The sequence below is a fragment of the Malus sylvestris genome, chromosome 13 (assembly GCF_916048215.2).
Source record: "Malus sylvestris chromosome 13, drMalSylv7.2, whole genome shotgun sequence".
Taxonomy (NCBI): domain Eukaryota; kingdom Viridiplantae; phylum Streptophyta; class Magnoliopsida; order Rosales; family Rosaceae; genus Malus; species Malus sylvestris.
The window spans coordinates 495,759-520,820 of record NC_062272.1 but is presented as its reverse complement, the minus strand read 5'-3'; the positions used below and the strand labels follow the sequence as shown (position 1 = coordinate 520,820).

At 37.4% G+C, this 25,062-nt stretch overlaps 4 protein-coding genes across 5 annotated transcripts; 2 read left to right on the top strand and 2 right to left on the bottom strand.

The window, feature by feature from the left end:
* The first annotated feature begins 458 nt into the window (after positions 1-458).
* On the top strand, positions 459-2,075 carry LOC126595770 (gibberellin 2-beta-dioxygenase 6-like). Its single transcript, XM_050262080.1, has 3 exons — positions 459-973; positions 1,280-1,601; positions 1,722-2,075. The coding sequence occupies exons 1-3, from the start codon at positions 525-527 to the stop codon at positions 1,956-1,958; spliced, it is 1,008 nt and encodes a 335-aa protein (XP_050118037.1). The 5' UTR covers positions 459-524; the 3' UTR covers positions 1,959-2,075.
* A 2,929-nt stretch (positions 2,076-5,004) lies between these two features.
* On the bottom strand, positions 5,005-7,729 carry LOC126595771 (uncharacterized). The gene is given in 4 exon segments (XM_050262081.1): positions 5,005-5,772; positions 6,044-6,381; positions 6,384-6,693; positions 7,567-7,729. Coding segments are annotated over 3 exon segments (879 nt in total). The 5' UTR covers positions 6,472-6,693; positions 7,567-7,729; the 3' UTR covers positions 5,005-5,319.
* A 3,884-nt stretch (positions 7,730-11,613) lies between these two features.
* Positions 11,614-18,805, bottom strand: LOC126595758 (ADP-ribosylation factor GTPase-activating protein AGD4-like). Of its 2 annotated transcripts, XM_050262064.1 has the most exons (19): positions 18,562-18,803; positions 18,011-18,087; positions 17,808-17,908; positions 17,335-17,405; positions 17,019-17,081; positions 16,748-16,792; positions 16,300-16,365; positions 16,147-16,194; positions 15,950-16,045; positions 15,798-15,839; positions 15,314-15,529; positions 14,916-15,047; positions 14,512-14,733; positions 13,953-14,039; positions 13,591-13,860; positions 13,158-13,279; positions 12,957-13,047; positions 12,089-12,552; positions 11,614-12,000 (listed from the first exon to the last, which is right to left on the bottom strand). In XM_050262064.1, the coding sequence occupies exons 1-19, from the start codon at positions 18,607-18,609 to the stop codon at positions 11,886-11,888; spliced, it is 2,376 nt and encodes a 791-aa protein (XP_050118021.1). In that variant the 5' UTR covers positions 18,610-18,803; the 3' UTR covers positions 11,614-11,885. The 2 variants fall into 2 exon arrangements, with proteins under 2 accessions (XP_050118021.1, XP_050118022.1); XM_050262065.1 differs by lacking the exon at positions 11,614-12,000 and having other exon boundaries at positions 12,469-12,612; positions 18,562-18,805.
* Positions 18,806-19,504: 699 nt separating this feature from the next.
* LOC126595762 (uncharacterized) lies at positions 19,505-23,658 on the top strand. The gene is made up of 12 exons (XM_050262071.1): positions 19,505-20,276; positions 20,579-20,695; positions 20,809-21,001; positions 21,150-21,316; positions 21,434-21,608; positions 21,767-21,828; positions 22,051-22,132; positions 22,281-22,338; positions 22,543-22,664; positions 22,845-22,922; positions 23,010-23,080; positions 23,244-23,658. The coding sequence occupies exons 1-12, from the start codon at positions 19,786-19,788 to the stop codon at positions 23,311-23,313; spliced, it is 1,686 nt and encodes a 561-aa protein (XP_050118028.1). The 5' UTR covers positions 19,505-19,785; the 3' UTR covers positions 23,314-23,658.
* Positions 23,659-25,062: the final 1,404 nt, after the last annotated feature.

Here is a 25,062-nt window from a genome sequence, read left to right as displayed (position 1 = left end):
TTATTTTCAACATTTAATTAGTATCTGTGTCTGTGTCGACTGATTGACTTGGTCTGCTCTCAGGCCTCTCGCAAGAACAATAACAGAAAAGAAATGGTCTCCTTCTGACACTTGTCACCCTTTGAGAGCTCCCCTCTTGACCCGTCTCTCCTTTCGCAAAAGATATTTCAGTGTGATCGTTACACGAAATAGTACACTACGTGTTATTATATAAATAGTGAGATTTGTGTGTTAAAAGGTTAATAACTTAAAAATTAAAATTTTCCATTACTTATATAAAAACACTTGATGTACCACTCGTGTTCCTATCACGATTAAAATTTTCTCCTTTCGCACGTTTGTTCTTTTCTTCTTGTTCTCTTGTGCCCTCCTCCTCCTCTCTCTCCTCTTTCTCTCTCTACCCGTGTATATATTTCCATACATATACTGGGTGCTTCTCATTTTTTACCTTGTACCGCACTTCATAACCTCCTCCTCATCAACTCACTCAAACTTCAAAACCCTCATCACCAAAACACACAAATATGATAGACTCAACCCCTCCTCTCCAACACCATTACATATCCCTCGTGCGCAACCATCATTGCCAAGGCATCGACCGCGGACAAGGAGCGGTCACGGAAGAATGCCAGCTCCCGTTGATAGACCTCAACGGGCTGAATAGCCTCAACGAGAGGGAGAGGCTAGATTGTGCTGCAGCCATCTGCAGAGCGTCGTCGGAGTGGGGTTTTTTTCAAGTGGTGAACCACGGGATAAGTTCCGAGCTACTACAGAATATGACGACGGAGCAGCTCAAACTGTTTGGAGCGCCCTTCGAACGGAAAGCTACTTGCGGGCTGCTCAATAATTCGTACAGGTGGGGGACACCGACTGCGACTGGTCCGACTCAGTACTCTTGGTCCGAAGCCTTTCACATTCCTGTCACAAAAATCTCGGACCAAGGTTGCTATGGGGACGATTTTAGCTCTCTCAGGTAGTGTAATTATCTAATAAACTTAGAAAAATGGTTTGGCAAGCTCTTTTTTCCTTTTATACACATGTACTTGTTCATTTGTAACTTCTACATCGAATAAAATAAATGAGAATTAAGAAACAAAAATAAACATGTGTGCTGTAATATTCTGGAAGAAACTGTGGCCTGTGACTGAGTGGTCCTTCTAAATGCAACTTGGAACTTTCAATTTGCTTCTGTAAGCCATCACAGTGGCCAATGCTGCATTGGCAGTACCTTTTGTCACTAATGACTCACCAACCCTTCTTTTTTGGAAATTTTGTACAGGGAAGTGATGGAGGAATTCGCAGGAGCAATGGCAAACCTAGCGGAGTTGCTAGCCGGGATCCTAGTGAACAACCTGGGACACCGGAAGGAAGCACTGCAAGACATTTGTGACTCGAGCACTTGCTTTCTCCGATTGAACCGCTACCCGGCTTGTCCGATATCACCGGAGATGTTCGGCTTAGTGCCTCACACTGACAGCGATTTCCTGACAATTCTAAGCCAAGACGAAGTGGGAGGACTTCAACTCTTGAAAGACTCCAAATGGGTTGCTGTAAAACCCAACCAAGATGCACTTATCGTAAACATCGGAGATCTTTTTCAGGTGAGGAATTGTTATTAGCTCTTCAAAAACGTCAACACTCAACTCCCATTAATTTGATTAATAATTGTGGTTAATTACTTTGGATTAATTAGTTAATAAACCCTAATTGTGTTAATACAGGCGTGGAGCAATGACCAGTACAAAAGTGTGGAGCACAAGGTGATGGCAAATGAGAAGAGGGAACGCTACTCAATAGCATACTTCATGTGCCCTTCCTACGATTCTTTAATCGGCAGTTGCAGATCACAATCTTCCATCTATAGAAACTTCACTTTTCAAGATTACAGAAACCAAGTCCAGCAAGATGTTCAGAAACTTGGACACAAAGTCGGCCTTTCGAGATTCCTTCTTCGATAGCAACCACGAAAGCTCTTGAATGGACCGGCATATAGTATGTATCAAGTGAAAAATGAATGAAATGTACGCTTAAACATCCAACCCCCAAAGATTCCGATGCGTACTATATTCGATTCATACTATAAAACCGGTGCAGCCTGCAGCATTTAAAAAATATGCATAGAAAATCATGCAACATGATCAGTTTAGTACAAGTATATTATTTTAAAGGAAAAATTAGGCTCTCATCCCTATTTTTCCTACTTCATTTTCAGGTTTTGATCAAGGTTCTTAGATTTTAATATACGTCATTAATTATTTCAATAATAAAATATTTGTTATTTCTAAATATATTCATTTAGGGGGGCTTATTCAATTGGGATTTTGAAGGATTTTAATTCTTTTAATGAATCCAGGGGTATTCAATCAGAATTTTAAGTGATTCTCTGAAATTCAATGTGTATTCAATCATGATTTTAAGATAGTTTATTAAAATCTTTAGAAATCCGGGTGTATTCAATTAGAATTTTAAAGAAGTTTATAACATTCAAGGTGTATTCAATTAGAATTTGAATTTAAAGAATTTGGAAAAGTTGAGGAATTAGAGGGAATTGAAGAGATTTTGTAGTGTATTTTAAGCATCCACAAATCTCACATTTCTCCTTGAGATTTCGAGGGAATTGATTTAAAATTTTACATGAAATCTCTACAAATCAGTTAAACTCCATAAAAATCCATAGATTTATAAATCCATTAAAATCTCTCAAATTCTCAATTGAATACACAATGTTAGAAACGTTACATTTTGTATATTTATATTTATGGCTAAATTTTTTATCATATATTTTTATTTTTAGTTTGTACCCATTTTTAATTTGCAACCATTTTTTTAATTTGTACCAATTTTGTACCCATATATTAATTCCTTTTTGTGCCTATGTTTTTTTTTAACTTTTAGTGTATTTGTACCAATATTTAATTTTGCTAAATTTACCCATGCTAATTTTATGTTTTAAAAATATATCAATAGTTATTTTTAAAAAATATGTTAATAATTATGTGGGTACATTATTTTTTTTGCTATAATTTTTGTGAAGAACAATATTACTCCAAAATTGATTTTTAAGTATTTATTATATTTTAAAAATTATATTTGAATTTGTTTAAATTTCATAATTTGTAGGACATTAAATACATAAATGCATGAGTTAAATCTCTTAAATGAGGCTAAGGACCTCGATCAAAATATTTAAATAAACAAGATTTCGATCTAAGAATTAGGTTGATTAGGGACCGAAACCGAAATGATCATGTTTTAAATATTAGATTTTTATTAAAAGATTATAAGAAGTTGATTCCATTCAATAGTCAAAAGTCAACGCCTACTATCTTGTCTTGAAGGAAAACATCCCTCCTTAATTAGTCATTTAGCAGTCCTCCTCCTCAAACATATTTTATCATTTCAACTATAAAATGATAAATTATATTCTCACCATTTGTAATCTTCACTAAAACAAACAAGCTGAGGTGGGAGGAGGGAGAGAGATATGGTATTATTAATAATTATATGAAAAATATCAAGGAGACTTCTCTCTAACAGGTTGTCTCAGAAGTGAAATTATCTGTTACCTTATATTTTAAGCATAATTTTTGTTACGACATTATAAAATATGTAGAGATGCCGACATTAGATAAACAACGAACCATATGATGTGCCTACCGAAATTTCTCTCCAAGTATGGTAATATGCTTTGAATCTAGTCAATTTTTTTATGGTAACACGTGACAGTGAGATAAAGTTAAAGGTGATGTAAAAAGATGTTGATTTGGAAGGCCACATAAGGCTTGTCCGTTCAATCACACAAACTCAGAAAAAGACCAGCGCAGCTTCTGGAGAAGAATTTCACTCACACACACATAAAGACAAAAGTGAAAGTGTGAAATAAGACGCCAACCAATTGACGGCCGTTAAGTATAGTGTCAGCCATGATATTCAAATCACCCCGCCGAAGAAACGACGGCCGTTAACTTGTTGGATCTCTCTCTCTCTCTATCTCTCTCACTCTCACAGTCAAACTGTCGAACTGTCAACCGGACAGAAAAGAAAGCATAAGGCACAAACAACGAAGAATAACGATTGACAGGGTAACAAAGTAAAAGCAAAAGAAGCTAATCAAAACTTGGAAGACAAGAAAGCTGCACTGAGTTGGGCGGTTAGGAAAAGAATATTCACCCTACGGCGGTAGCTGCCTCACTCGACAAGAATAACTTACCGGTGGCCAATCACGTCATCTTTAACCGCTGCCTCACTTGACAAGTATAAATTACGGGTGTCTAATCAACTTATCTCTAATTATAGCCTCTTTTGACAAGAAAAATTACGGGTGTCCAATCACGTCATCTTTAACCGTTGCCTCACTTTACAAAAATAAATTACGAATGTCTAATCATATCATCTTTAAATACCTTTCACAAAAATTAAATTATTTAATTTATGTTTCATAAATTCAATCCGACATGTCACACCAAGTAATGCTAGATAGACTAATTTTGCAAACTAATAATGTGTCGCCAAAAAAATAAGCATGTTCATCAACATTTAAGTAATAATTCAATTATCAACTTCTATGTCATTTAGTTACATAAATTTGTCGCTCTAGCATTACCTATATCCCACCTGACGTAATGTCCTAATGAGTAATGCTAAATAGACTAAATTTGCAAACTGAGTGATATGTCACTAGTAAGAAATAATCACATTAATCAACACTCAAATGATAAACCAATCATCAACTTTCATGTCATTTAGTTTATAAAAATTTGACCTACAAATTTAATCTTCCTAACATTATCGCTATCGAATATCCCATGCGGCAGTTGCACTAACCTTTAACCTCCAAGCTCAACCCGAAAAACACATACCACTCCATTGAAGAAGATTAAGGAAAAAAATCTGTACACAAGCAGGAGAAATATTGATACCAAGGTATGGCAAGTGAAACAGAGATGGTGAAAGTACAATTACGAATGGGGTAGTTATCTTAAAAATCAAAAGTAGGCAGCTCTATACTCTTCGAGTGAGATATGTTATTAACTGAAAGAATTTACAGAAAAATATCACCTTACATGCCAATTGCTAAACAGATGATAGAATTGTAGTATCTATCTATGCAATACACTTAACCAAATCGTAGAGTTTTGGTCACAAACCAAGGCCAAGAGTGGCAGATCTCTATCCGGAGTAGCATCTGCGGCGAGATGATAAATCCGCAAAGAAGACTGATTGATGCATCTGATCAGTCTCCAGGATCATGTATCGTCTGAACTTTACCCTTCATTGTACCATACAGATCCGCCCTGTTAACAGTTTTCAGTATCTGGTTCAGTCAAGAAACATTGCCACCTTGTCTCTAAGACTGCTCTTCTTCTTCACTACAGGGGTGGGGGGAATTTCTTCTCTAATGACATTACTCTCACTTTGTCTTTTGAATTCTTGGGAAAATGTCATATTCTCTGTCAACATTTGAGCCTTTCTGTCCTTCTCCTTTGTCTCCTTCTCGACGGTTTTCTTCAGCAACGGCCCTAAAAACAGATCCAGCATGTCCTGAGCAGGATCTTCTCTCCCGCTGGAATTCTTCGTTTCTGTACTTGTCAAACTCCCATTTGGCTTGGAAGTAGTTGTATCTGGGATAAGTGATCCTTGATTACCCTTTTGGGCATCAACAGAATCTTCGAACACATTACCGGAACAGACTCTTTCTACAAGTCTCCTGTCTGATTCACGTTCTTGGTTTGGTAATTCTTCTCGCTCCATATTTCTATCAGCTTCAATATACTGCAGAAAAATGATAGTGACGTTAGGTTTCTATCTTGTGTACTATCATCATGATATTTCTTAAGTCAATCTCTATCTAATCTTGGAGACCAAGATAAACAATCAACAGCTATTGATAGAAATGTAATTTCTCCAGTTGGTGTTCCAGTAAAATATCATAGAATATATCATAAGATCTTGTTTATAAATAGAAACTACAGCCATATATCGTACAGATTTAAGAGCAGAAAATATGAGAATCAGTTCTTTTCAATATTAAAGAGAAAATTACCTCTTCAGCAATGATCACTAAATCTTCCACCGTCAGTTCAACATCATCAACAGTTGAAGTCCGTACTTCTTGTTCCTCATAACTTCCACAGCTAGAACCCTTTAATTTTTGTCTCTTTGGAGCATCAGATTCCCGAACTTTTCTTCTCCCAAGTCCCTTACACTTCTTCTCTGCAAAAGTTTCGGGGAAGATACCATCAAATTCTGCATCTTGTTCATCTGATTTTCTTTTTCTTCTTTTTGTCTCACATTTTGTAAGAAAGTGTGAGTTCTCCTCCAGAGTTTCCTTTTCATGAAGCTGTATCTCTTCTCCAGGATCCTTTGCTTTTTGTCTCTTTGGAGCTGCAGGCTCCTGAACTTTTCTTCTCCCGCGTCCATTACGCTTCTTTTCTGGAACAGTTTCTGGGACATCATCTTCAAAGTCTGCATCCTGTTCGGTTGATTTTCTTTTTCTTCTCTTTGTCTCACATTTTACGAGAACATGTGGATTTTCGTGAGATTGGGTCCCTTCCAGAAGCTCCTTTCCATTTTCCTTAACATTACTAGGCTTGCTTACTTGGACAGAAGATATGCCCAGCATCCATTGCGGTAAACGTCTCCTACTTCCATCGTCTGGAGCAACTCCTACCATTTTCTGTCTTTCCACCTAACCTACAACACACATGGTTTAACATAAGATGGAACCAAATTAAGCTTACTTATCTTATAACTAAAAAAGTTAGGGCGGACCCCTAAAACTGAGTAGAAATTCATTAATTATCAAAGATTGAAAATTTCAAAAATCAACATCTCTAGTTCCTTCACAACTTGTAGCGAAACATCATCAAGGTCTCTTCTGGACACTGGTCTTAGCAACCACCACTCCTCCAATTGATTATTCGCAAGGGATCTCAGGTCCTCTATTGCACTCCCTAAATAGTGTTCTTTTCACCTTTCCCTCACAATCCTTGTACTCGTAGAGAACACGGAGCCATAGTCAAACGATTCATGGATAAATCAGCAATTCGGGATGAACCAAGTGGGATAAACACCACTACGTAACTTACGTAGCGTTCTAGGATTCATACAGTCAACCCCACTTAGTGATATAGGGCTTTATCATTGTTGTTGTTGTTGTTGTATCGGTTAGGCGGCACCTGATCGATACAACAACAACTCAGCCATTGTTTCAGACAGATGACAAATCTAGAAAAGTTTCAGACTTTAAACACACATATGTAAGATTCTGCAGAATTTAGGGATTTTTAGTATCTTCGATTGAGTAAAAGCAAAGTTCCAGACGAAATTATCCAACTTTTACCAGGCGTTCCAATCGTGGAATTTTTCTTCTCGAACTTTCATCTGTTTTTACGACAATTCTACTCTACTGAAAAATCCTAACTGAGCACAGAATAAAATTAACGAAATTGTGCAGTCCGAAATTCCGTTTGGTCGCCGAGAAAATAGCAGGCAACAAGAAACAAACAAAGAAAGTAAATTGAAAAAAAATAAAACCACAATTTTGAGAGCGTGAAAGGTACGTACCAAGTCGACGACGCCTGCAAGAAGAAACAGGCCAGGGATGGATCCAGACAAGCTTTCAACCGTTGGATCTCCGTTTGGATCACGAGAAGACGCCGCCGCCACCGCGCGGCCACCAACTTGTGGATTTCTCGCCGGCTTTCTCTATCTCACTCTCTGTTTGTGCACGTCACGTGACCTTTATTTGAAAAATAAAATAAAACAAATTTCTGGATCTCTTTTGGGCCCGACCCAAATGATGAACGGTAAGGCCCATATTTTTTTATCATGAAATTAAATGTGCATGGTTTATTTCCTAATCTAACGTCCGAAAGAAAAACCTATTTCCCAATTTGTATGGGAAATAACACGTCCACATTCCTTTTCTTCTTTCCCAACGGCAATTGGAAACTTTAACCTACTTAGCCTTTTGTATTTACTTTCTTTTTCTTTACAAGTTAGTTTCCTTATCTTGTAGTTAGTTTCCTTGTAAAACAAGGCACGTGTGTCTATATATTGTAACCCTTAAAGGATGAATAAACTAATGAAGTATTCAACGTAACTCTTTCCATTCATATCCGATTCATTGTCCGCTAGAGTAAAACTGGTCTGAATCCGACTGAGCAGTAATAAGGGTGGTCGTTTTAGATCGAATCGAACACAAGTTTTTTTTCTGTTTTTTGCGTGCAGGGAGTTTTTGGAAGCTCGTAAATCATGGTGGTGACTATGATTACAGGGGCTCTCATAGGAAAATTGTTTGACGGACTGTATGATGCCGTGAAGGCATCGATAGGGACTGTTGCTAAGTACGAAGGCGTCCTTACAGATCTTCAAACTACACTAGACGGTTTACGACCGTGGATCATCCAAGGGATAAAAGATCAAAACGTGGAACTGGATCTCCCAAACGATGACATAGAATGTCTCCAACAAAAAATGAAGCAGGGCAAAAAGCTCCTTAAGCGTTTATCGAAGCGTAGAAAGTGGAACTGGAACATCTTGTGCATTTGCTGCAGACGAGCCAAGTACGCCAATCGACTTACTGAATTGAATACGTCTCTTAAAACACTGTTAGAAGCAGTGAAGTTGCAGGAAGCCATGGATACGAAGACGAACATGCATTTGGGTATGGAGAACTTGGTTTTGAGTAAGAAGAACTTTCTTTTGATTATGAAGAACTTTCTTTTGAATAGGAAGAACAATAGGAAGAACTTTCGTTTGAATAGGAAGAACTTTCTTTTGAATAGGAAGAACTTCCTTTTGAATAGGGAGAACAATCGTTTGAATAGGGAGAACAATCGTTTGATTAGGGAGAACAATCGTTTGATTAGGAAGATGTGCGAAAAACAAGATGAATCGGCAAGAATGGAGTCGGAAACACTGAAAATAGCAAGGGAGATACGGAGAGCGCAGCAGGAAGCAAAGGGTGTGGAAGAGCCTTCAGGAAGTAATGCACAGACAGTGGTGCATGAGCAAATTGGAGGCAGTTGTATGCCGGAAGCGGCGTCAAGGTTCTACAAACGGAGGTGTAGACGAGGGTGTTTAAACAAACAAAGGAGAGGACGAGGATGTTTAAACGCATCCTAGGACTTATCGAGCCCACTATGTCCTTCTATGCTAGAATGCTGCTGTGGGCGTGCCGATCACTGCAAGCTCGGTTGGGAGAACTTTTTTATATTGATGTCTTTTATTTTAATATATTTTTATTTTAATTATTTTATTGTTGGGAACAGTTCTAGTTATATCAAATATTATTTTTAGAATTTTGATTCGATTTTTTAAATCAATTCTCACTCGTTAGCTAAAATTAGTCTTTTAAAATTTAAATTTGATGCGTATTTGACAACCAATTTATTGATTAAATTTAATAAATAAATAATTTTCTGTTGTTAACGAGAAATTGATGCAACCTATTGGTCCCATGGAATAGGACATGCGGCCATGCAAATATATATATATATATATATATATATATATATATGAGATAGGATAGAGGGACAAATACTTTTACACTTTTTTTAACCTTTTGATTACATGACATCCAATGGTTCTTATTTATTCATTAAATGACATGGATGCTTATGTGGATTTTAACTTTCTTTTATAGGCGCTCCAAATTGCGCAGGAAAAAAAAATTAACGAAATTATCAAGTCCTAAATTCCGTTTGGTTGCCTTGAAAAAGAAAGAAAGTAAATTGAAAAAAATAAAACGAGATTTTTTTTTTTTTGAACAAAAGTTATATTTACACTCAGGGGAAAGGAAGTGGACTTAGCCTCTCAATGAACTAGTAATATGTGGTCCAAATTCATCTTCGAGTATTGCTTAGTCCATCAAGGCCCAAGGCATTGGTCCGTTAGGACACAAGAAAAGTAAATATTAATTCGACCCAGAAAAGGCCCAGGCCCAATTCAAGGAAATAGTCCAAAAAGTCTATATCTCAACAAAGTTACTCACCTACCTAAAATCCACACCCCTTCTTTTTTTTTCTTTTTTTTTTTTCTTTTTTTTCTGAATCTAGCAATAATATGGTTCAAATTTGCCTTTGGCGAGAATCGAAACTAAGACCTCTCACTTACAAGTAAAGAAGATTATGACTAGACCGTAATATTACGAATCGTACTCGTTTAAAGCCAAATAGGAGGGAAATAGTTGTGCTGCTACAAAGAATTATAATGCAGTTTGATTGGCTAAATAGGAGAGAAGAGAGAATAGTTGATAATTTTTCGTTTCAAATACTCTTTCAAAGATTTACTCGAAGACGCCATAGCTCATTCGACAGTCATCACCTTCCTAAACCCTACAAAATTATTGTACCGCAATTTGGTCGACAAAGACAGCGAGAAGAGAGAAATAGACACGGTGAAGGTTGGCGATCAGTCGTCTGGGGTTGTGGCCGGCGAGGAGTCGTGCGAACCGCCGAAACGAGTACGTGGCTTTAAATAGGAGGGGACGGGGATGAGGAGGGAAGAATCCTACTCCGAATTTAAATAGGAGAGAAGGTGGATAATTTTTCGTCGACCAAATTGCGGTACAAGAATTTTGTAGGGTTTAGGAAGGTGACGACTGTCGAATGAGCTACGGCTAAATCTTTGAAAGAGTATTTGAAACGAAAAATTATCAACTATTCTCTCTTCTCTCCTATTTAGCCAATCAAACTGCACTATAATACTTTGTAGCAGCACAACTATTTTCCTCCTATTTGGCTTTAAACGAGTACGATTCGGTACTAAGTATTATAATATAAATGATTGATAATTTTTCTTTTTAAACCTCCTCTACTATTTAAATAGGAGGCGAGTAGTGGTATGATTCTCGCATCTACAGAATTTAATAATAGTATCAATATTTCGAAAACATTAGTGCGAGAATTAACGACTTTTTAATTTAGGATTTCTTTTTGCACTTGCTTGAAAATGGTTTTCGTTGCTCCTCCTTTACAATAACAATAATATTCATAGCATTCACAGGTTTTGCCAACACAATCTTTGACTGATTTGCAAGGAGGCTTTGGCCAGTGTGACGGGAACACGGTTCATCACACAAAGTATTATAATACAATTTGGTTGGAGATTTAAAAAGAAAAATTATTAACCATTTGTATTATAATACTTAGTATACCAAATCGTGTGGCCGGCGCCTTCAAAATTTTCCCTGGGAGGTGAGCTCGATACATCATGATAAATTATTATTTCCTAAAGAAAGAATTTTTCGTGGGAAGGAAGTACCCGCACTTCCTTTCCGATATAAGAGAGGACTGATCAGCGAGGAGTTCACCAATAAAAAGATTCCTTTACCAAAAAATTAAAACAAATAACCACTTAGTACTATCGTCATTTTCACTTGTAAATAAAAGATTTTAGGTTTTAATTTTGACAAAAACGAATAAGAACTAAACTATCATGGTTAACTCATTGCGAGGCTTAATCGCCTCTCCCACCCTTCCTCCTCCACCAAGTATCGGCAACGGATGTACGAGGGGGTGTGTGTGTGTGTGTGTGTGGCGTACGTAATGTCAATGTTAAATGGATCTCAATAAAACTCGTAACAAAATACGCATAGATAAATCAATCTGACCAAGAGTAAGAACATTTTAATTTAAAAACCGCAGTAAATCTGAATTTCAGCTTCACAATTCCCCTATAGACAAATTACATTACATTATGAAATGAACTTTGATGAAGAAAATACTCGTGACACCTACAAGGATTAACGGACAAGAACTCGACGGAACTCCTGTTCTGACAGAGACTATTGTTCATGATGTAAGTCAGTAAAGTAAAACAGGTTTCCGGCATTAGCAGACAGTGAGAAGGAAACCTGCATAACAGACGAAATTGCTGTTTCACTCGTGTTCAGAAAGTAGTATGAACAACTCCTCATCTGTAATTGCTCCCATCCCCATCGCTCTTTCTAATGCACTATGCCCTCCTCCGTCTTGAATTGACGGGCGTGCACCCCTGCGTCACAAGTTTTCGTCTACCAATTAGACAACAAGATGAATTTCTTTCTGTGAAGCACAGTTTTAAATCCAAGTAAATACATTACCTCCTAAGTAGAGACTTTGCCAATGAGTTGTTCCCGCTGGCGATACAGTGGTGCAAAGGAGTCCTTCCATGGAAATCACGCAAATTCATGCTGGCACCAAATTGCAGCAACAATTCAACCATCATAGGATTGCCAGAGTGACAAGCCAGATGCAACAATGAACAACCTTGAATACAGTTCCCTGGCTCATTGGACTCCTTGATTCTCTCACAGGCTACTGGATCGTACTGTTTCATCTCCATTGTGTTCAAATCCGACTCCGAGTGTTTTGCATCAGCATGGTGATATAAATCATGAGTAACCACATTCTCAAAGGTGGTGTCGACAATATTCACATCTGACATCACGATAATACGGTAGACTTCTTGTAAATTACCAGTCTTGACTGCTTCCCATATATCTGCTGCATGAACAGGCATGCCCGATACAGCTACATCTCTAATAACCATCACTTTCTCTACATACTGCTTGTGGGAATACAATTATTATTCTTCGCATTAACATTAACAGCCTTTTTCTAAGTTCTATGGAAAAAAAAAGTCAAGATTATTACAGTACATCACACTGGAAACAGAAAAGTAATAGCCTAATAGGATAAACATTCAGAAGGCAACGGAAACTGGAAGATAATGGGAAGACGTGTTCATACAATAAATGCAAAGGCAAAGTTCTATGTCATGTCCATTGTCTATTAAGTTGGCATCCAGTCCCTGTTTTCTATCATATTAAACTTCTGCATAAAGTTAAGATTCACCATTCTTTTCTTTTTGGTTGTTTCAAATGCAATAATTTCACGAAAACTTAGTGCAACTTCAAGCTATACGAATTTTCTTATATTAGAACTGAGTAATGGAAGTTAAAGAATTACCTTTGCTTGAATGTATATTTCCTTATGCTGAATTGTATCCTTGGGGCCTGGTTTTAAAATTGAAGCCCTCATGCCCTTCGAACCATCCAGTCTGTAAAAGATATTCAAATCCAACTAGAATCACAGCAGTACACACAACTTCAAATACCCCAAAGCATATTACTCAGATTATTACATTGTAAATAATGTTGGAGTTCTTACTTTTCATTCTCAAGTAGAAGCGTTCCCTCCCATATAGAATTACAATATGCATTACCCAAGTTGCGAAAATAGTCCACAAGTGTAGGTTCCCAAACCTTGACATCTAATGTTACAGATCTCACCTGCAGTTATTAGTACAAAGTACTCTTTCATTGTCAGACGAGAAACAATGATAATCATATCTCATTCCTTAGCCACTTTAGTTTCTAGTGTTTCAATGCATAATACTTGCTAAAAATAATTACAAATAATACGATTTGATCAACAGTTTTTGGCATGCAGAACTTTCCACAATAACAAACACGACCCACATTATTCATCACATAGAAGGGTAGGCCAAAAGGAAAATAATACCAAATAAAATGGAAGCTACGCTAACATCCATACTAGAGAAAAAATACAATCAGTCTCAACTTTTCATTTCTTTGCGCACCTTTGAAATGTGTACACCAAGATTCCGATGAACACCAGAACATTCGATGCATAACAGTATGCCAAGGTTAAGAGATGCCCAGTCAGGCTCAGGAGCACTGCACTCCGCACAAAGATCATTTCCAGGAATTCTCCTGAGAATACTAGACACAGAATCTACTCTGTCGAGTTTTATGGTATTTCCTAAACTTTCAGTGCTTTTTACTCGACGCATATCATCAGTGCCAAGAGAAGAGTTACAACTCTCAATATCCACACTTCCAGGATATGGCTGCAGATGCAATGAAATTCGTTAATATTAGCTTGCATACATATCTTTATATTTAGATATACGGAAAAATCACAAACTTTCGAGGTAAGGACCTGATCAAGAAGCTGAAAATTCAAAAGCGATGCAATAGCTCCTGTTATTTTGTTTGTCCAATCAATCCTATCTGCTTCATTTTCAGCCTGACCAAACAGAATGGAAAATGTGGCCCATCACAGTGTTGTTCCAAATACTTCAATTATATAGCTATTCGTTCAGCAAAATAAAAAATGCACAAGGTAAAAAGGACTAACATGTTTTTCAGATTTCACTAGTTTCCAATTTTATTTAGCCTAAATCCTCCTCCTGAGATTTCTGTTTTTATAAGAGGTTCTCCTGTTTGCTTATATGTACAGCACGAATTGACAAAAACACAGCCCCTTTCATCCAAATGCCTTTCTAGCAAAAATAAAATACGAGTGCTATTCCTCTTGGCTTAAAAATTTGGTTCCCGATTTCAAATCTTATGCCTTCAAATCATTGGTTTAACAGTTGACCTGAAGTAGTTGGTATAAAGGTTATCTTGAGAATTCAGATGAGTTAAGCCATGCATGCAATTAAAGTTCTACAGTACGGCAGCACAACGCAATAACCAATAGCCCATTAGCTAATTACCTGCAATGTGTAAGTTTTCAATGGGGATATTATTCTGAAGCAAAGTCGAAGATCTGTATCCTCTGCATCCATCTTTATTGTTGAAGTACGCAAATCAACAGTACGGCAACCCAGAACATTTTCATTAAGTGATGCTACAGCCCTATTTCTTGAACGAAATCTACCAAACACACCACTGTGATGTTCCGGTGAGCGCGTGAAATGATGTGATTGAGAGCCGCCCTATGATGGTGACAGAGGCAAGAGAAAAGAAAATTCAGGAGTCTATGCAACAAAACTAACACCTTGTAACATAACATGCTTGGTATAGTTTACCTAAAATAATTCAAAGATACTGAATCCAAAAGTTAGAGATAAGAATTAGCAGAAAAAATGTTAACATAAAAGGGAAAATGTTAACACACCATGGGTTTGGTACCCTTAATTCTGTAATAAAATAAAGCCCCATGACTGTTCAGTACGAAAAACCTCCTCTTCCAATCTCCCCTCAAACTTGAAGATCGTTTCAATAGATATCCTTGCTTGATCGTCTGGACCTAAGATATGAAACAAAATAAAGATTTTCGTGATTAACCTTCTTTGCAATAAAATAATATTACCAATAATGTGTCAGTCTTATTAAAAGTTGAGTTCCAAGAATATAAAACATACGACTCTTATAAGTCAAAAATGGAAAAACACATTTTAACATTCTCTACATATCATGTTATGAAAAAGTGCAATCAGGCCATATAAAAATAAAAAATAAAAAAATAAAAAACTTACTAGTTTAACTGTGAAAAAAAGACTACAATTATAGTACCTTCCCATTTGCACTGGACTGCATTATTGCTTCTATGTTTTTGTATGAAGCTAAACCAAAGGGGCGATTTCCATCAGCCGCTGCAGGAGGCTCAATATTATTGGAAGCTCGTATACTGTCCAGCTCAGCTTGTGTTCTATACTCCTGAATCCTTCTGTGAAGTTTATCTTGATCAACAGTGGCCTGTTCTTTAGATTGTTGTGCGTATGTTAACACCTGTTTTCAGGAAAACAAGTTCATTATTAATCAAAATGATATTTTCCTGAAGCAACAAAAGTTGAATATTACAGAGTTGATGACACTGACAAATAAAAGTACTTGTCAGAGATGACAACCATAAAAAGGTTCTGCCCAGGGCAAACATGTTTTGATGACACGAAACCATCAAATGAGAATAGGATAAACTTCACAAATCACTTCTTATTCTTAAGAACTCACATCTTTATCTATTCTTAACCATAAAAAAAGTGAATTACATTCATACCTGGTGAATATATGGTTCCATTTGGCTGAATAAATCGTATCCCTAAACCACAAATAGAAAGTATAGAAAATAAATATTTATTCTCCTCAGTTGTCGAAATGACATACATTCACATGTAAAGAAGATAACATCTAATAATTGCACAAACAGACCAGCTTAAAGTATCTCAGATGAGCATCCATGATTGCACTGATAGATTCCAAAAACGCATACTTCTTTTTTGCTTCAATATTCATTAGTGAGTTTACCTGCAGTCCTTAAGATCACAGAAAAAGATCATTACAAGCAGAAACATTTAAGGAAAAACTCGCGACACATGCAAAGAGATCTGCAAACATAGAAGACATACTAGGTTGAAGCGGCTTTTCTCGAATGCTGATTTTGAATTTTGTAGATCCTGTCATGAATAAAGGATGGTGAACTCCTCAATTTTTCTAACTCAGTCTACTGTCTAGGCAAGAAATTACTTTAGTTAGTAAAAAATTAATTAACAGGGACACACCTCCTCTAGTTCTGCAACAATGTCTTCCCGTGTATTCTTCTTTAAGGACACAAACTTTTCCCGTGCCTGAAATGAGTAATACAAAACTTTATGCAACTTCATTAGATATCAATTCAAGGAGATCTAAGGGGAAAACCAACCAAAAGGATACAGATAGAAAATATAAGATAGGGAAGAAAAACTTCCATGGTCCAACAGTTTCAAAGCCTATTATGTATAAGACACTGGCTCTTCCTTCATACGAAAACACAACATATTAATGAGTTCCACACTGATTCTAACCTAAAACCCAGACCCAAATGGCCCTCTAGGTAGGACTAAGCAACGAGAAGCTACCCCTTTCTTAGAGACCATAGCTATTATAAAAGCAGTTATAAATTGAATTAATATCATGTCCATGCTTCATATATTCACACAAGTACAAAATGCTCACGCTGATCTGCAATACCTGATCATAACCATGTATAACTTTGTCAAAGCGACGTCGTGATTCCTACCAAATTAAGGGAAAAGTATGTTTGGAAAAAGAAAGCAGAGATTTAGGTACTTCATCTCAATAGCCATAACTTCTGTCTAAGAAAAAAAATTCACAAGAAAAGAATGAGTTTGTTCCTTCCATTATAAAGCTTCAGGAAAACGAAAAGCTTGAATACACAGTGTTTGCACCAACTTCCATTGGTATAATTACAGTAGCAGCTATAAAGGAACAAAGAAATTACCTTTGCTTCTTGCAGATCAACTGTCATAAAGTGCATCAACCGATCAACTAAAACATGCTCTACCTGTAATCCATAATTTTACCCACTTAGGATGTAAAAAAGAGAGACAATTAAGCAAAAAAGAACTCTACATAATGTTACTTAAATATATTCCTTTTTTAGTTTATTTGGAATCGATTGTTGAACCTCATATATACATCAACCCACCACACCATGGCACCATGTGGATTCACCATTAATACAAATGACAACCGTGCCACACTTTCACCATTTAACACATTTAGAACAATTATGCCGGTGGTTTTCTAAGACTCACTTGGGTACGAAGAAGCTCTTTATAAGTGGCAAGCTCTTGAAATGCAGTAACGAATTTGGATAATACTGGACCTGTAAGAAAATATCACATTAATAGCAAGTTACAATAAGAAATCAAAATCAAAGACCAAAAACGAATGCTATCCGATTTACAGAAAAAAGTCAGCAGAAAGAAAAAGTAGGATGATAAACATAACCCGCTTGAATGGAACTTCTTTTTTATTTTATAACATGATGTCTCTTTCACATTCAACGTTATACCAAAATTACAGCTTAGTACACAAAACCTTACTTTTCTCTCTTACAGAATTTGTTTACTAGACTAAATACAGCACTAGCTACAATTAAAATCATTTCCTATTATAAAAACACTACAATGAAATTTCGAAAATCATTACTTATCATTATTCAGAAGCACCATTATAGTTTCGAGACATTTTCTAGAAAAAAGGTACAAATATGAAACCTAACAACCTCCAACGGATACACTAATAGGATCGTCAAGTCCACCGCCAAATGCTTCCAAAGATTCCGAAAAAGTGGTGTCTCCGTTACATGCTTCTTCGAGAGCTCCCCTGTGAGAGAAACAAAGCCAAAAATCAAAACTTGCGGACTTTGATTCATCAATTCATAAATAGAGCCAATAAAACAGCTGGGGAATATTGTCAGACACTTACATAAACTTCTTAGACCCTTTGTATAATTTTTGGCAGCGATCTTTCAACTCATCAGCTGTTTGTTCCATAGAATATATCTGACAAAGAAGCCAAATTTCATCATTCCGATACCACTCAAGAGCACGAGAGATGCCAACAACATACAACATTAGCTATACTATCTATAAATCCTGTTCAATTTGACTACAGCTAGTCTTCGAATTCAAAAAAAAAAAAGAAAATGAAAAATACGAACTACACCAAAAAATGTCTAATTTTTCTCGTGAAATTTGGATTTCCTTGCCTATCTCCTTTCTTACAAGTTCCATACAATTAATAAAACTGCAATCCAGCAAAACAAATTGTCCGCAGAAAAATATTTTTTTGGAAGGAGTGCAATTATTGCACCCAAAATTCGAGAGAATGTTGCAATTTACAGTGAGCTAGTGCGATGTCTCGTTCCCAATTCGTATCATTTTCAAGCTTGAAACTTTCATAAGAACCCGAAATCCATATATATAATATTATATTTGACCAGAAAAAAGAGTCGGAATTCGATATATATTGATTACCTGCTTCTGAAACATTGGGGAATCCTCGAGCTTGATGAAGGCCGCCATTTTTGTCCCTCTGAAAACTTGGAGATCCAATCGCAAATTCGCAATCTCCGTTTGAAGCTCTCAGAGTTTTCTACTCCAGATCGAATTCGAGTGCCATGGCGCTGCTTGCAAAATGCATACCGCGTAGGGGTTATTTGGTCATTTTCCCATTACCAATTCGCGGACACTTGAACGGGACAGAAGTCAGCACGACGAGACGACGGCAACAGTTGCGATTTTAGATTACAAGACTTTTTGCGCGCAATCGCATAACTTGTTTGGGCCCTTCGATTGTGATGTCGATGATTTTTCACCGTTGGATTTCATATAAGTCGGTAAATTGTTTGGTTGGAAAATAAGTCGGTAAATATGTACATTACTTTGTTTTTGGAGTCCGTAAAAAAGCAAGACGACTACTCGCACCCACTGTAGTACTTGTCCCGCCCAAAACCCATCAAAATTGATATTTCCATCTATTACAATATTTGTAGTTTTAATTTGATGGTAATGATGATTTTAAGTCAACAAGATTTCTCATTTTGTGAGAGTTAAAAGAACATCGTCATACTCTTACTTTGTAAAGATATCATTTTTACAATTGAAACTCGTAACCTCTCGGTCACAAAGGAAGTCAACAAGATTTCTCATTTTGTGAGAGTCAAAAGAACATCATCATACTCTTACTTTGTAAAGATATCATTTTCACAATTGAAACTCGTAACCTCTCGGTCACAAAGGAACAACATTTCCGTCTATGGTCCTTAATTTTGGTGATAATTAAGAAGTTTCCGTTAGAACCATGCGCCTACACAGCTGAAAATAGTCAAAGTACAAACCGCTCAGTCAACCATACAAGATAAAATATCTAAAGAGGAAAAATTGAGAGAAAAATATTAAGTAAATAAATAAATAGAGAGAGAGAGAAGGAGAGCTTCCTCCTCCCACGCAGCTTCTTCTCACAGTCGTTTTCTCCAGCAAAAACCCTAAAACCTAAACGGAAACTGCCCTTTTCTTCCAAGGGGTTCTTTCGTTGATTAGAGATTAAAAATAAATAAAAAAAACCAGTCACAATTCAGATATTTTAACTTTCCCAGAAAGTAGAAAATGATTCTCAGAAATTAACCCCAAAAAAAAGGAAGGAAATTGGAAGCCACTTCATTGATAGCAAGCAAGCATCAAGCTGCTTCAGAATGATTGATGGTCGTGATCATGATGCAGCAGCACAACTCTGCAGCACCCGCGTCGCACTCAATCACTACTCCCCCCTCCTCCGCCACCACCCCCACCGCCATTAGATCACCCACGGCAACCCCTACACACTCCCAGCAGCACCCCTCGCCTCTCCCCCGCCATGCTCTTCCTGTTCCGCCGCCTCTCGACCACGTCCTGCCGATTGCGGCCGCCCACCCGTCCGGCGAGCCTGCGCCGACAATCCAATGCCAGCTTGCGAGGGTCCGGCTCTCCGATATTACCCCGTACCACGGGGCACCTGGCGGGTCGTATGTGAGGGCGGTGGATGCGCTCTCGGGGTCTCTGACGAGGCACAATGCGGCCGTCATCGAATTGGGCAGCGACGACACGGCGCTCCTGCGGTGCGGCTTGGAAGCCTCCAGGTTGTATTTTAGGAGTAGAGCTCAGCTCGGTGTTGGGAAAGGAAGCCGTGGAGTTCACATGTACAGAGCTGGCAGGTATTTTGCTTAATTTTGAATCAGTTGGTAAATTAGAATTAGGGCTAGGATTGTGTTGCAGTGTTGGTGATTAGTGCAGGTTGCAATGTGTGTTTTTTTGGCCAAAGCATTCGCCTTTTTCGAGTTTCACATTGTGATTGCTAATTACATTGCATTCAGCTGTGAGCTTAAAACTGTGATTCTTTGTTTATGTACTTATTTATCTGTCTGTTTCTTGTCGAATTGAGCTTTACAATAACCGTCTTGACATGGTTGTCCTCGGAGAATTGATTTGGGAGTCTAAAGAGCTTCACTTGTTGCAGGGCTTTGGAAGATTGGGACTCATCCCCGCCATGCATGGCGGATATTTTTAGGTGCATGGGCAAGGCGGCCCACGTGGCTTTGTGTGCAATAGCTAGGCATCTTCGTTTGCGAAGCAAGTAAGGATGGTGATGGTGTCTCTTTAATCGTTTCTTACACTTAACTTTTTCTTTTAGATTTCCTGTTAACCAATATTGTATATCTGCTCTTATGTAACACCTGTACTTTGCAGTGTTTTCAACCATTTACTTGACGATACTCCATTGCCCGCGAATGAGGTGTCCTCATCAGTTCTTGTTGCAACCTACTCAAATGCTTCCTTGCAAAATGGAAAAGGTGCTATTGGGGGAGGGAAGCCGGGAATGAATGCTGAAGTTGAGAAGGGATTGTTAACATTGGTTTCCTCAGACAGTCCTGGTATACAGGTGCCCTTCTTTTACTTGGTTGTCGTTTGCATATATGAGCTTTACATCTTATTATCATTTGTTTCAATTGTTTTCTAAACCCTTCTGACAGAGGATCATTCACTTCATGATTTCTGAAAATTACTTGTGAAAACTATTTTTTGTTTAGGTATGTGACCCCAATGGTCGTTGGTACGTAGCAGATGGTGGGTCAGCTCCTGGGGATCTTTTACTGCTTACAGGCAAGGCACTCAGCCATGCTACTGCTGGCCTTCGCCCTGCTGCACCGTATAAAGCTGCACCTGATTACTCCTCTGGCATTAGTAGTGGTGGGAGGTACAAGTTATCTGGTTGCCTTGGCTGTTCTCATGCAGTGCTTTATTTTTCCACCATTTCAATCAAATTTATAGGAAATTCATTTGGAGTTAACATAATTGCATTTCGTGTTTGTAGGGCATCGCTTGCATTTAGGCTCATGCCGCAAGGTAATGCTATATTAGATTGTTCTCCAATTGCAGCGGCTGGTCATGTCATTCCCCACAGCTATGTCCCAATATCTGTAAGCCAGTTTATGGATGATCTTTCTGCTGAGGAAGATGTATTGGGCAGTCGTTCAGATAACACTTATGTAAGTTTTATCTTCCAGTAGCTGATGCACAGCAAGGCCATAGATGGAGTCTTTCAAGAAAATTGTTGACAGGATTAACCAAAAAGGCAATTGTTAGTCTTTAAACCCATGCATGCCCCAGGCTGACAGCTTTTGTATTATGAAATTTGAATTTTCAGGTAGCTCGAAACAGTTTAAACAAGGAACCATCTTTAAGAAGTGTTCTCTCAGATCCCGTATCGTAAGTTGTTATTTGTCCCTGAACTTAATTCCTTACCTGCGTAGCAAACTTTTAAATTGAGTCTCACTGTTTTCATATTTCTGAAAGAAGTCTTTTCTTTGGAAATTCGTCCTTCCACTTGTTCATCATGTTTACATGTTTTGTTCGTATAATGTTCTGTTCGATTATGTGCTAAAGTTTCTTCTTTTTCACCTTTTTCTGTATGATCTGTAAATGCTTTAGTGGGTCATTCCTCGAAGATGCTATGTTAGTTTCTTGTGGGCATTCATTCGGTGGTCTCATGTTGAGAAGAGTCATTGAAACAGTAAGTAGGCTATCCTCCTGGTATTAGAAGAAATATTAGAAATGCTGCTATAATTGCTCTGTAGTGGGCTCAGGGATTTGCGCATGTATATTTATAACCTGCAGATGGGAAGGGACTAGAATCATAACTTCTTTTTTTCCTGTCACAGTCAAGATGCACCCTCTGCTGTGCAGAAATTGAGACCGGGTCTTTGGTTCCTAATCTTGGTACATTCCATTTTTCTTTTTATTGCTTCCTAAATAAATTCTTATTCCATTCTATTTCATGTTCTTTCTGAAAAATTAAAAGCGTACAAATGCACACATTATATTTTTCAGCTGTGGATCAGCAAGCTACACCTACATTCCCATTTACTTTTATGAGCAATATATTTCTATTTGTATATTGACATAAAATCATTTCCTCAACAGCGCTTAGAGCTGCAGCTGCAGCAGTGAAGCATGAGGATGATCGAAGGCTATTTCATAATGCGACTGTCCGAAAGCGTCGGAAAGAATTGGTTGACCAAATGGCTTCAAGAAGACCAAACAAGGTGTGTAATAAAAATGCTTCCTAGCCCATTTACACTATTGAAGTCATGCAAGCCATCTTCAGAACATCACTACCTTAATATCTTGTTCATGGGAACTTTATGGGAAAGGTTTAGCAGATTATTGTACACCAACATCCATGTTTCAAGCATTTTTAGTGAATAATATTTTGTGCTATGCAGGAAAATGGAGATATTGGTGATGATGGGATTCGTGGGGTGCAGTACCCGTTTTCTGTGAATGAAAAAGTGGTCATTAAGGTGAGTTTGTTTCATTGCTTATCTGGAAATGATGGTTCTTGTGGTTCAAATAGGTAGGACTTGTAAAGTGAATACTTAATTATGCAGGGGAACAGGAGGACTCCAGAAAAATTTGTTGGCAAGGAAGCGGTCATCACATCCCAGTGTCTGAATGGCTGGTGAGTTAGCATGACTAACCTCTGTGCTTTTGTCACGTAATGTGCTTATTTTTTTCACGTTGCCTTATTACCCACGAGTCTACAAGTTATACCTATATATATGTGGTGTGAGCATGCTTGTTTGATTGAGTGAGTGAGTGTGTGTGTGGGTGTATTGTTGCAGGTACTTGCTCAAGATTATTGCAACTGGAGAGAATGTTCGCTTGCAATACCGTTCCCTGCGGAAGATGTAGAACACACCTGCCATTGAGAGCATTGTTCCTCACAACGCATTCAAGCAGCATCTCATGGAATCATTAAATTTGTTGTCAACACTAAAACCTCGAAAACGCATAACTAGAAGTTGCTCCTCCGCCCGCGTCTTGTTGAAGAAAATTTAATACAGCTTTGTTGTAACTTGTAACTGATTATTTTGGAATGTTGTTTATGTAACCGAAAGAGAAGTAGCGTGTATTAGAATTCCAGAGTTTCTGTTGAGCGCTTGTAAATGAGAAGAACGACTTTTCTTCTTATGTACTCTTGTTTATTACTGATCTTTGATTTTGTTTGACTTAATTAATTCAAAGGCTAGAAATAAATGGACGTGTGTACAAGGAAAAACTGGTGTTCGAAAAAAAAAAAAGCGCGAATGTGGAGAAGGTGAAACCTTAAATAAAAGGGGTGTGATATCCACATATCCTATTTTACTTCTCACATACCTTTTTAATTTTTGGCCGTCAAATCGGATGAATTGAAGAAGATTAACGGACATAAATTATCCAGGGGTGTGTGAGAAGTAAAATGAGGTGTGTGGATAACACACCCCTAAATAAAATAGTGGAATTATTTAAGGCATAAGATTGTCCCTAATCAATCTTATACTTCTGAGATGAGGGGAGAGATTTGCACTTTTACAATGTCAGCGGACAATCTAATCTTATATTTCTTCTCAATGCACGTTTACCATGTGCGCAATGTGCGGAGTTTGGAATTGCACAGTAGGCGTAGCTTGTGGGAGACTGGCTTTCCCACTTCTCCCATGTCTCTCACGAGTCACAAACTTGAGAATTAGGAAAGTTGGGCAAACCTCATCTCCCTCTCATCTTCCTCATGCCTAACATCAAACTGTACCCACCCTTAAACTTCATTATGAATATTTTTTTTATCCAAAGGACGGAGAATTCGAATTTAAGATATATTTCAATACTGAGAAGAGAAATACCACTAAGATAAATAAATAATTAGTTTATTTTAAATAATTAGCAATACGCTCGTTGTATAATGTATTAGTTAGCATTTCGTTTAAAGGGTTGAATGGAGACAATGCATCAAGCTGTTTGCAAGAGCTAACTTAATCCTCTTCTCTAGGGATCCTAGATGAGGGAACCCTAGGAAAACTACCGACTCCAACTACCGTACGATCCATATTAGATCTGACCAACTATTCATCATACCTCCTTTACGTTCTTGACAACCCATCTTTGTCTCAGTAGTCTTTCAGTGGCATATTTCAGTTGACAAAAAAAGACTAATCTAAAGTTCTAAACTATCCTAAATCTCAAAGAAAGAAAGCTAAATGCAAACATGTCAGACTTTTCTTATGTTGTTGCAAATAAAGTGAAACTGTTCAATATACCTAACTCCATACACATACACCATCCTAAACCCTAATTTGGTCAACCTCCTTCATTTCATAAAACTAAAAAATGCTGACTTCGAAAGAGGAAAAACAAACCTCCTCGTGTAAGAAATCTTCTAATCATCACATCAAAATGAGTGAGAAGTCAATCATATCTTCCCACTTTCCAAGACATTTTTAATAAGAATTTTTCATGTATCGACAACAGATCAAATGAACTGTGAATTATTTCTTATAATCAGACATAAAACTTTTGAAATGAGCTTTACTTTTCACATTTGACGTGATTAAAATGGCTTAAATTGTAATTGACATTTGTATTAAGAGGTTAGAACTTAGAACACCGATTATAATTTGCTTCATC